At 44.0% G+C, this 12,931-nt stretch overlaps 1 protein-coding gene across 1 annotated transcript in view; it reads right to left on the bottom strand.

Moving 5' to 3' along the window:
* Window positions 1–11,947, bottom strand: part of LOC132837035 (bone morphogenetic protein 1-like) — a 132,016-nt gene extending 120,069 nt beyond the window's left edge. Inside the window, exon 1 of the mRNA XM_060856689.1 lies at window positions 11,446–11,947. Within this exon, the coding sequence (XP_060712672.1) occupies window positions 11,446–11,587 (142 nt within the window). The 5' untranslated portion in view covers window positions 11,588–11,947. The remainder of the gene's footprint in view (window positions 1–11,445) is intronic.
* Between the last annotated feature and the right edge of the window lie 984 nt (window positions 11,948–12,931).

The raw sequence follows: 12,931 nt of genomic DNA, 5'->3' as shown, positions 1-12,931 counted from the left end.
AAGGAATAGTGATACAGTTCCAGTCAGGATGGTTCGTGGCCTGGAGGCAAATGGTGGTGTTTCCGTGCATTTGCTGTTCTCATCTTTCAAGGTGGTAATCGGACACAGGTTTGGAAGGTGCTATCAAAGATGGCTGATGAGTTGCTACAGTGTGTCCTGAAGAGAGTGCAATTTGCTGCAACTGTGCATCGGTGGTGTGAGGGAGTTAGCGTTCAAGGTGGTGGACGGGTTGTCAATCTCGATGGCTGATTTTGTTAAGCTCCTGAGTGTTGCAAAGGCTGCATTCAATCAGGCAAGTGAGGAGTATTCTATCACACTCCTGACCTAACCTTATTGATAGTAGACAGATTTTGGTATGGTGAGTTACTCCCTGCAAAATCCCCAGACTCTGACCTGCACAGTATTTAAGTTGGTGGTCCAGTTCGGTTTCTCGTCAATGGCAACCCTCAGACTATTAATCGTGTGGATTTAGTAATGGTCAGGCCATTGAATATCGTGGGGAGATGGTCAGATTTTCTCTTGTTGGAAATTATCTGGGACTAAATTAATTCAGGATATCTGGTCGGCATAGACAAGTTGGACCGAAGGGTCTGTTTCCATGCTGTACATCTCTATGACTCTAACATCATTGCCTGACAATTATACAGCATGTATTTTACTTGCCACTTCAGATTAGACTTACAGTGTGGAAACAGGCCCTTCGGCCCAACAAGTCCACACCGACCCGCCGAAGCGCAACCCACCCATACCCCTACATTTACCCCTTACCTAACACTACGGGCAATTTAGCATGGCCAATTCACCTGACCCGCACATCTTTGTGACTGTGGGAGGAAACCGGAGCACCCGGAGGAAACCCACGCAGACACAGGGAGAACGTGCAAACTCCACACAGTCAGTCGCCTGAGTCGGGAATTGAACCCGGGTCTACAGGCGCTGTGAGGCAGCAGTGCTAACCACTGTGCCACCGTGCCGCCCACTTATCAGCCCAAGGCATAATGCTGCCCAACGTTTGAGAAATAAACTTAAGAAGGATTGTATGAGAGAATGATTTCAAAGGGACACATTCAGTACCAGATCTGGTACAGACAAAGAATTAAAGACTAGGTAGAGAGAAAGAGGAAAAATGAAAAAAAAACAAATTTAACTATTTTAAAATCTCAGAACCCAAAGGAACGCTCATTTATACTTGCAATCATCAGTTTACAGGGCAAAAGAGCATGACTGCTAATAATGAACACATTTCGCATTATGCTTAGAATGACAAGTTTTTACATTTAATGTTGAATCTATTGGGCGAGTTGCATTTTCATAAACGTTGTAGCAACGTAAATTGGATATTCTCATGCAACCTCCTATCTCAGCCCATTTGAAATCCCTGCACCGTTTAGTCTTAAATAACTGAAAGTACCATTCACCTTGCCAATACTTCAACAGCTAAGCCTGATTCATTAATTCACCGAATAAGCCAATGTATGTGAACGTCATATTTCAGACACTAAGTAACTTGATTCTATTCCGTTCTTTCTGAAGATCTATGCATTTGGTTACCTAGCAGTCAGTTTTCAGTTCTTCCTTTTCACTCACATTGTGCTAACCATCCTTGCCATGATGTTTTCCCAGAAACTGTGGCAGTGGAAGTTGGAGCACATTTCCAAAGTATGCTGTGTGTCAGGATGAGTTCAGCTCAGTCTAGCATGTCATTTCAGACTGAAAACAAAAACTAATTTTCCCGTGGTCGAACTGATCTCAATGGAAGCCTGCTCCCTCACGCAACAACTTTCTATCATTCATCTTGTCGGTAGTTTGACTTGTGGCGTAACTTAATTCAAGATAACCATTTCTAACCGCTCACACCTCAAGTCCAACACATCAAACAGAAGGGTCATACCAGTCTTGAACCATCAATTCTGTTTCTCGCTCAACAGATGCTGCGAGACTTACTGGGTTTCTCCAGCACTTTCTGGTTTTATTTCTTATTTCCAGCATCAGTCGCCTTTTACTTTTTTTATATATATGTGAACCCATCAATGGATTGCAATTAATTATTGTTATAAGTATACATATTAAACCAATGTTATGCACAGTCTAGTGTGAATTTTCAATTCTGCTTTATTGTCCAAAACAACCCTCCAAGGTGTAGCACATAGCGGGGTCTTGTTGTCCATTTCTGTTGATTAATTGTGACTGCTCCATGGCCAGGAATCAGAGGTTACTAGTCCTCAAACTGTCAAAGGGCGTTAGACAGGGAGCAAGGCAGTAACTAGGTTGAAAGTGTGGTGCTGGAAAAGCACAGTGGGCCAGACAGTATCCAAGGAGCAGGACAGTCGATGGTTCGGGAATCAGGATGAAGGGCTTATGCCCAAAACATCAACTCTGCTGCTCCTCGGATGCTGCCTGACCTGCTGTGCTTTTCTGGCGCCACACTTTTTAACTCTGACTCTCCAGCACTTTCTTCTAGTAGCTAGGTTGCTCAACTTATGCACTTAAGTGTTTCCATGCAAGTTAACCACTTGTGACTCTCGGTACCTCAAATTCTACCTGTGAATCTTGCCAGGTTACTGTGTTAAAATGCTGGTCACAGAAGAGAGCAGCTTTTTAAAAGAAAGTTACAATAAAATCCGAACTATCTGTTGTGTTGAAGATGACTCCACTTCGTACAGACAATTAAGCATCCTGGAAATGATGTACTGCCTTCTGTGAATGCCTCACAATCAGGCTATGGCAATTTTCAACCTAAAACTGCAACCCAACACAGGTATCGGCTGAGATAAAAGTGTGTAAGCAACCAAAGTCTGCCTCAAAAAACATTAGGTAACCAAACTGTGCAGAATGCCAGTCACAAAACAGCAAAAAGGCAGGCCTCAATTGAGATTTTCTGAATCAAAGGAATGTTGTTTATCAAACTGCACTTCATAATTAACTATACGCAAAAGATTTTGCATGTTAAAGTTCACTCAGGAAGTCCAAATGGCAACACATACTTTTACATGATGCTGTTGTTTGGAGTTATGCTGTTTGCATCACAAGGACAGGGATATTTCCCTGCTCTTAGTGCGTCATTGATGTCCTCGGCAGGACTCAAATCCACAGCTTCTGCTTCAAGTTAGGGGCAGTAACCACTGCACCATAAAACCCAATAGATAGGAGAAATTGGTCCAAGCGATTCAATTTCTTTCTGATCTATAGGTGTGAATAGCTTCCTGACTTTTAGATTACAACAGATGCCCTTGATCATTATAAAGAAAAGGAACAGACAACTAACTCTGGCACTCAATGCAGAGTATGGAACAAGCAGAGGATGAGTGAGCTTGAGGAGGAGTAGGTGAAGAGTGGGAGGAAGAGCAGAGTCGATGGTGGATTATTTGTGAGCACAAACGATGGAGCTGACTGCAGATTTTGACAGGCGAAAGTGAGGACTGCCGATGTGGGAGATTAGAGCCGAGGGTGTGGTACTGGAGAAGGGCAGCAAGTCAGGCAGCATCCGAGGAGCAGGAGAATCGATGTTTCAGGCAAAAAGCCCTTCATCAGGCAGATTTTGACAGGCCACAATCTCTCCCATACAGATAATCAGCATCAAACTGAAGACGCGCTAAACAGGATGGCAGGGACCCTGAGGGGCAGGCAGATGAACAGAAGTTGCTGAAATATAAAGCACAGTGCACAGCAAGTTTGGTGGGAGAAAGAATGGCAAGATTCTTGAAACAACTAGAGATTAGAAGAACACAGGCATTGAGTGTGAAGAGGATAGAGTGCAGAAAAGGAAATCCCCAGGACACATCACTTACGATATGACGAAAATGCTCAAAACCTCCAGGAGTGCACATAAACATTGAGAACGTGACCAAGAAGATTGACGAGTGGATGTTATCTACATGGACGTTAGCAAGGCCTTTGACAATGTTCTAATGGTAAGTTGGTTCGGAAAGTTAGATGACATGGCATTCAGGTAAAAGCTCACTGATTGGATCCAAAATTGGCTTAATGGTAGAAAACAGAGGGGAATGATCGTGGGCCGGTATTTGAACCGGAGGCCTGTGACCAGCACTGTTCTACAGGGGTTGGCACTGTGTCCACTGTTGTTTGTCATTTATAGAAAAGATTTGGATCAGAAAATAAGAAGCATGGTTACTAAGTTTGTGGATGACACCAAAATTGTTTGGAGATGCCAGTGTTGGACTGGGGTGTACAAAGTTAAAAATCACACAACACCAATCCAACAGTTATAGTCCAACAGGTTTAATTGGAAGCACACTAGCTTTCGGAGCGACGCTCCTTCATCAGGTGGTAGCAATTGTTGTGATAGTGCACAGTGAAGACTGGTTGTCTCAGAGTACAACAGGATCTTATCAGCTGGGCCAATGGGCCAAGGAGTGGCAGATGGAGATTCAGGAGGTTGAGAGGTGACCCTATGGAGGTTTATAAAATCATGAGGGGCACAGATAAGGTGAATAGGAAAGGTCTTTTCCCTAGGGTGAGGGAATTCAAAACTAGAGGGAATAGGTTTAAAATGAAAGAGGAAAGATTTAAAAGGTACCTGACGGGCAATGTTTACACACAGAATGTTTATATACAGAATGAACTGTCAGAGGAAGTGGTAGCTGCAGCTACAGTTACAATATCTAAAAGGCATTTGGACAGGTACATGAGTAGGAAAGGTTCAGAGGCATATGGGACAAACGCAGACAAACTTGACTAGTTCAGTTTGGGAAACCTGGTCAGCGTAGACAAGTTGGACTGAAGGTTCTGTTTCCATGCTGCATGACTCTATGACATAAAAGGGGTGAACAGACAATATTCTATTCACAGAGCTGTTCCATTGGTGATAAATGCCTGAAAACATGAAATGCCTGCATGGTGATAGGCAGATAGGTATTTCTACTGCCTATGGGTCACACAGCATACAAAGGAAGCAGCAGTGAAGGCCTGTGAAATATCTCCAAGTGAAATTAGAAACAGATGTTTTTTTCAAGTGTATAGCTCATTCCCTCCTCCTTACATCTTCTGCCCAAGTTTGCTGGCAATCATTAACTTTGTTTATTAAGGTAAACACAGGGAAACAGACCTGTTCAAATGAGCTGCAGTTCATATTTGGTCAACCTGATTCCCTTACAAGTGGATTCTGCAACTGACGAATCTGCTTGCTCTTCACTGGGCACATCTTATTATCGTAGTTGCAAGGAAGGGAAATTTAATCAACATGCAGCATTTCGTTCTCATGGTGGGCCTCGCTGTTATAACCACAGCCAAAGGGGAAAGCAAATCAGCAGCTTTAGCCAACAGGCATTCTAAAATGTGGTGAATTCAGATCAAAGTTAAAGCGCTCAGAATTAGAACTTAAAAAAAAACTAAATTTGTTGAATCATAAAGATATCTGACTGAGAAAGCTAAATGTAGACAGTGTGGCGATGTGGTCATTCATCTCTAGAACCTAGGTTTTGACTGGTTGAGTGGAAGCCTCCTGTAAAATTAATGTGTGTGCTGAATATTGCTTGTCTGGCAGAGTGGAGGGGAATGAGGGGCTTTCAGGAAACTGAATTTAAGACACTCGATGACTGAGATAAGTGACTCACGTTTAACCGAGTTAAAAGAGCTCATGGAAAGCAAGATTCTCTCACAGGGTCATCAGTCTTTGGAGTTCTCTCTCCAGACAAGTGGAGGGTGAGTCACTAAACATCTTCAAGGCTGAGTTGGACAGAAGGGGAGTCAAGGATTATGAAGGCATGACCAAAAAGTAGAACTGAGGCCAGAATCAGAACGGCCAAGAATCTTCTTGATTGTTATGGCAATGCAGACTTGATGGAATGAATGGCCTGCTCTTCATTCATATCATCTCACCACCTCAGGGACAAAGCCATGAAGGAGCAACTCCCACTTCATTATTGCAGTTGATCTATTTCACCAGACTGTGCCAAGATTCAGTTTCAGATTTGCTTTCAGAACAAAAGGAGAGCGCAAGTCCACGCTCTCAGCAATCCTGGGTGCGAAGGTCACTTACTAAATCTCTCGTGTTACGCACCCCTTTTGGCATTAACCAATAGGTGAACCTTCCATCCAGCATTCTCGAAGGATTCGAATTTCCCTTTCACCGAAATCACTGCTGTCCACTTGGAATATCAATACTTGATAAAAATCTCAATGATACCAGGCAGGCAAGGGATTGACCCACCAGTTAACTGTCTATGTTAGAGCTGGCTCAGTGGTGGCATTCTTTTCTTAGAAGCAGAATATCACGGGTACGATTTTGTCACAAAGGCTGATGCTCGACTATGATCAAGAGATGTTAAGCCCACTGTCCGCTCTCACGTGCTTGGAGAAGATCCCAGGTCAATACTTTAAAGAGAGCAAGTTATCAAAGGAGTTCAAAGGAGTGATCCCTGGCATTCAGCCAATATTGGTTTAAAAATAAAACATAATCTAATCATGATCCTATTGTTGTTTGTGGGAGCTTGCTGTGTGTAAATTCGCTGTCACATTTCAACACTGGCTTCACTTCAAAAGTTTTTAATTGACTGCAAAGTATATTGATATGTCCAGTGGTTGGAAAAGCTGTCACGTAAATGCAAGGCATTTTTCTGAATTAGTTACCGCTCCCAATGCTTGATATTGTTCTTTTGACACTCTCATAGGACCTCAGATTTGATTGGTTATGTTGCTGCCTCATGGGCTTGGTTCTAATTCTGTGTTTTTCCTGACTGCCTCATGATGCACATCAGTACTTTAACTCTCAGTCTGGTTCAGCACCTTGGGATATGCAACATACACTTGATTTGCATGGCACTTTGTTGCTGTGAAGCTGTAATCAGGCAAGAGTGGTGTGGTCACATACAGCGTATTCACGCCCATACACAATCGGGGAAATTGCTGTCATTGTAACTTATCAATCATCTCCTCAAACTGTCTGCACTCCTTATGCAGGTCCTTACCCACCAAATCTTCCCTGTGTTACACAGCTCAAAAAGCTCTCTTCACACAGTACATCAAGCTTGGAAGGGCACAAGCTAGACTTGTTCAAGTTCAGGCTAATTCAAGCTCCCCACAGTGAGTACATTATACAGTCCCAGTGTTCCACCACACAGCACTGAACCAAATAATTTTTCCAACAGGTGGATTGGAAGGGAATGAGCAGCTGATCTTCCTGTCAACCTAAGACTGCAATGACCATAAAAATACTTTTAGCAGAGGGATTTATTCAGTGAAGCAAAGAAAATCCTCAATTCGCCTCATAACCCTGCTCACTTGTTCAACCAAACAACTGCAACTCATCCAATTTTTTTCCAGGTACTGCATCTGGAGTCAAGAGAAGTGAACAGAGCGATCATCATGGAAAATACCTGGTAACTCCATGTGCAACAGCAGAAAAGGCTCATTCAGTCAAACACATTTGCTTTGTTCACAAATCCCGTTACCTGGTGGGCTACTCCAATTTGCAGAATAGTTTCAAGGCAGGTGATCCTAACTTCCTCTGCATTTCCCATGTGACTGTTGCCTCTTCAGCTAATCACTATAAACTTGTGCCCTTGGGTTCAGGATCCTCTGTGGTAGCAGAACAGTTTCTCTGTATATAATCGCTGTATGTTCAAGGCCTCATGATTTTAAATCATGGAAGCTACTCTCAATACCTCCCTTTTCCAAAGAAAATAGTTCCTACCTCTTCAAGCTGCTGCCAGAACCTACATTCCTCATCCCTGGACCCATTCTCAAGAAGCTTTTCCTCCCTTTCTGATGCCTTCACATTGTTTCTAAAATATCACAGTAAAAACTCATGCAGTGCTCGAAGAAAGTAATTGGTTCTTATTCAAACTCAACTTTTGCCTGATCGTTTTGTTAAGCATAATTCACCATAATTCCCCATAATCTTCGCCTGTTCTGCCCAACCCTTCATTAACAGTGACGGGTGATCCCGCAATTTGATTCAATGCTGAAACCAGACCCCAAAAATAACCCAAACTGCAAGAAAACAAATCCAAGAGCTTCTACCATTGCTATGCAATTAACTCAGACATTGTCATGTTAGGAGTGACTGTATGATTATCATTTTGGTGATCATGACAGTGCTCAGATTCTGGGCACCAACTGGACCACAAGGACCCTGCCAGACAGCCAACAAGGTAAGTAGGACAATAATAAAAAACTCGGTCTGACTTGTTTAATGATATAGCACGAAGGAGGCCATTCGACTCGTTGAGCCCAGACTGGCTCTTCGAGCTGTCCAATAGTCTCCTGGCACCCCTACAAACCTCTCCTCTGTCAATTAGCTCCCTTTTGAATGCTGGTTTTGATTCTGATTCCAACACCCTTTCAGGACTGCATTCTAGATCTTAATACGTTGGTGTATAAAACAAAATTCCTGCTGGATACAAGCAGATCAACCGTGATCCTATTCAATGACAAAGCATGCTCAAGGGGTGGAACAGCCTACTTATGGTTCTTTCATAAATCTATGAAAATTTCCTTGTATTTTTCATTCAGGAAAACTGCGACTAAAGGAACTTGGGTTCCTCCTTATCTGGTGCAGTTCTGATCACTCTGTTAAAGAAGCAACTTTGTCTCTTCTTCACAGGCAGCCCTTCCGAACTAAGGATGACTTGTTCCCACTCCAGTTCGATGGGTTCTGAGTTGGTTGATAAGTCTAGTGTGTGACCTTCAAGTGGGGCAAGTGGGTGCTTTGAGGATCGAGTAGATTGGCTGTTTGGTTGATTTGAGAAGAAGGTTAAAATTTCAAAGTCAGCACACTGCTTGATCAGAAGCTAATGTCAGTCAGCAAGCATAGAAAGTGGATGCACAGGGCTTTGTGCAAGTTAAGACATGGACAGGAGAGTTGGGATGGCCTCTCCTTAGCGAATGGCAGAATGCAAGAAACCAGCACTCCTGGCAGTTAAATCGTATTAAATGAACATGTCGTGAATGGAGCCTGTGCAGAGCATCAGAAGTTTTAAACATCAAGCCTGACAAGGGACTGTCTGAGTCCAGATGCACAACGTGAAAGGAAACCTGAAGATGGTCAAGGAAAATGAAGAAGTAAAAGCAGTGGTAAATGCAGAAGAGGGATGCAGGCGGGTAAAAGCAAAATATGACTCACGGAGACTCAACTGGGAGCAAAGGCAGCTGTTACAGTCTGGAATAACTGATGCCAAAAGGCCAGCATTCAATTCCTCATCCTTGCAATGCTACACAGCGTGAAGGGAACATTTACATTTACACACTGGTGATGCATTTCATTTGTACTTACATCATGTGCCTCATTACTTCAGGATGTCTTTTTAATACTTTACAGCCTATTAAGTGCTTTTGAAATGTATTTCTTCTTGTAATGCAGAAACTGAAACAGCCAGTACGTGCACAGCAAGTTCACACAATATGATGACTTTGGTCAATGGATAAATATTGGCCAGGTCACCAGGAGGAACGTCCTCTGCTCTCCCCAGAAAGAGTACCAAAGCCACTTTAGCAATCACCTGAGGGGGCAGACATGGCCTCGAATTAACACCTCGTCCGAAAGACATCACTTTCAAAAACTGTCACTCTCCACTGGAGTGTCAGCCTGAATTATGGGCTCAGGTTGATGGATTGGGCCCAAACCCACCACATCCTGACACAGAGATGCACTAGTTGCCCATTGAGACACATCTGATGCTGAGCATTAAGATAAGGGAAATGGAGCAAGAATATGACAGAGAACTAATTCTGGGTGAACAAGACATTAGTAATGTATCACAAGGTTTAAATCTGTTTGATAATATGGCAAATCAAGGATATTGCTTACAAATATAAAAAATAACAAGCCCTTGCAAGCTAAAAGGGATCATCATCATTCGAGAACAAACAGTACTTCACTCTAAACGAGATCTTCATAGCACTGATTTTCAAAGACAAACCTTTCTTTCCAACTCAAATTATGAAACAACAAAATAATGACCTGTTTTGTGGGTTTTTTTAATTCCCAAGAGATCAGAGCATTGACGAGCACTGGCATGATGCAAGTACCTATCAAAGGTGCTGAAGGAATCCCACAGGCCTGCGCCAACCACTTAGCTGTCTTTCCCAGCAGTAAACCAACCTTGACCAGAAATGACTCTGTTTACAACAGTGCCCTGACCTAGAACAATGGCTCCCACTCGACATTTTTCCATCCTTTCCTATTTTGCACTGCCTCAATCATCTTTTCTTCACTTCCAATTCCTTCCTGAGGCATGCTCTGAGAAAACTGATTCATCCCCTACCCATTTTCTTTTTAAAAAGACTTCCCCGGCAATTCTCTCACTGCTCTCAAACTCTCGCCCCATTTTCATTTCTCATTCGTCTATCCTTATTGTCATCTCTCATGCTCTTTTTACTCCCCCTTCCCTGTTTCTTCATGTGTCCTGCACAACATTCATCCGATCTATCCCCATCTCTCTCTCTCTCATTCACTAGATTCCCATCGCACTCATTTGTTCTCCAGTTTTATCTCCCTTCTGTTGTCTATGCACTTCTCTCATTCTTACTCTGTTCCAATCTCACTCTGATTCTCGCCCTGTCCCCATCTCATTCTTATTCTCGCCATCTCCATCTGTGTCTCTCTATCCCATTTCTACAAACTCTCTACCCCATCTCTCTTACTGTCTCTCCATCCCATCTTTCTCTCTATTCCATCTCTCTCTCTAGCGCATCTCTCTTACTGGCTCCCTCCCCCATCTGTCCCCATTTCTCTTGATTCCCATCTCCCTCAATCTCTTTCTGTCCTCATCCCTCTCCATTCTCATCTCCCTCACTGTCTCCTACTCTCTTTCCCCCCCACCATCTCTATCCAAATCTCCATCTCTCTCTCATCCTCTCCCCATTCTCCTTTTACGACCTCATTCTATTCCTACCCAACTCACTGTCTATTCTCCAACTCTCGCATTCACTCCCTTCTCCGGTCTTTCTGCTTGTGTCTCTTCCCCACCAAAGCCCCCATTCAGATTTCCCGCTCTCTTCCCCAGGCGTCTTAACGTCTGCCGTCCGCCCAAAACAGTGGCTGAAAACTTGCACAGTCGACCCGGGCAGAGAAACTGACACTTGGGGAGGAAGGATCTGAATGGCACCCGCTCCCCACCCCCTTCTGCACAGCCTGATAACTCCTGTGCCGGCCTGCCTCTACCCCCAACACCCTGATGGAATTTGAACAAGTCGCCCAACATTTCACAGTCGGTGTTTTATTGTCCGTTCCTCCAACGGTGTGCGGGGGGGGGGGGGGGGGAGAGGAGTGCTGTTTGAAGTATGCACATTTTATGCCAAAACACAAATCCCACTACTAACTCCTGCAAAACCTCCTTTCTGCAAAACTTCTCCAAATTTATTCATAAGTTAAGCACCAGTGTTTCACTTGTCTTGGTTGCAAATTTCACTTTAAAGATTATTTTTCAAAAAAAAAATCCACGCCTAATTGCTCATTCCAGGACGCGGATCGACTTGTAAACTCACCAGCTTTGCAGGGATCTTTATAATCGACATCTGTCGGGTCGTCTTGGTCGGGAAAATAGTCGTAAAGGGTGTCGTCGTAGTCGAAAGAGCTGGCGACCCGGTGCAGAGTCAAACAGAGAAGTGCAAGCCTGGCTGCAGCCATCACTGGGGCTTGAGTGCAGGGGACAAGAGAGAGGAGAGAGCGACAGACAGAGACAGAGACAGAGAGAAAACACACAAAGAATACCGGAGGAAGGGAAATCAGAGGAGGAAAAAAAAGAGCCCAGAGCTTAAGGGAGATCCAGGAGGTGGAGAGTGTGGTCCAGGGGCGGGTCAGCACCAATGCTCCAGCCCCCTTTTTTTTCCTCCTTTGCAAAGCTTAAACTGCCATTAATCAGCTGAGAAAGATTTGGAAAGCAAGCCAATCCAACAGAGAAACTCCAACTCGACACAGTAAACGTGTCTCTTGTGTGTGTACTGCTGACGAGGAGAGGCAATTTTTTTTCCAAACGGTGTGCTTTTCTCTGCTCTCCTCAGATCCCCAAGTTCCCTCTTTATATAATCGTATCGCTCATTCAAATCTTTCATGACTTCCCACAAAAGAGCGTCTCTGCCAAATGCGACGATTTTCCGGTCATCTCACGAAGGTTGAGTTTTCTGCTCGAGCCTGGGCTCTCCTCCCACTGTATTCCAGGCAATTTGCAGGGAAGCAATGTTTTGCAAAAACCTTGTTTGTTTGGCAGATAAACAATAGGGTGACCCAACGATGAGTGGAAGGATGTGCGCGCGTGAGAGGGTGCAAAGGAGATTTTAATGAGCTGAGTGGGAGAGGAGACGTCGAACAATTTCGAAAGGAAACTGAACGGGAATTTCAGGGGAATAAATTCGCAACACTGTGGGAAGAGAATGGGGTAAATTGGGACCATATTACGTTGCATCTCAGAGAGCCGGCGCAGACTCGATGGGCCAAATGTTCTTCTTCCGTGTTCAAATAACTGTTACTTCCAGACTTGGCTACTCCAGTGCTCTCTTTTGGCTGGTCTCTTACCTCCCATCTGCTTGCCCCCATCATCACTACCCCCAGAACGATGCTGCTTTATGCTAACATGTTTGATCACTGCAATATAGGGAAATGCCTATCACCCCACCAGTGAACATTGGAGATGGGAGCAAGGGATGGCTCCTCCAATGCAAGAATCAGATTGTGGCTGATCTGACAGCGACCTCAACTCCGCTGTTCTGCCTGTTCCCCATAACTCTCAACTCCCCTGTCAGTCAAAAACCTGTCTCTCTGCCTGGAATGGATTCAATGGTCCATTGTCTCAGGGGAAGAAAATCCCAAAGATTCACACACCTCTGAGAGAAGAAATTCCTCCTCGGCCCTAGCTCGGATGGAAAATCCCATATTCTGAGACTGTCTCAAGTTGTTGACTCCCCTCCACACGGGGAAACATTCTCAGTATTCACCCTTCAGGTCCCTTCCAAATCTTAGAAATCAGATTTTATG

The sequence above is a fragment of the Hemiscyllium ocellatum genome, chromosome 48, assembly GCF_020745735.1.
Source record: "Hemiscyllium ocellatum isolate sHemOce1 chromosome 48, sHemOce1.pat.X.cur, whole genome shotgun sequence".
In the NCBI taxonomy this organism is placed as follows: domain Eukaryota; kingdom Metazoa; phylum Chordata; class Chondrichthyes; order Orectolobiformes; family Hemiscylliidae; genus Hemiscyllium; species Hemiscyllium ocellatum.
This window is presented reverse-complemented; position numbering and strand designations above follow the sequence as displayed.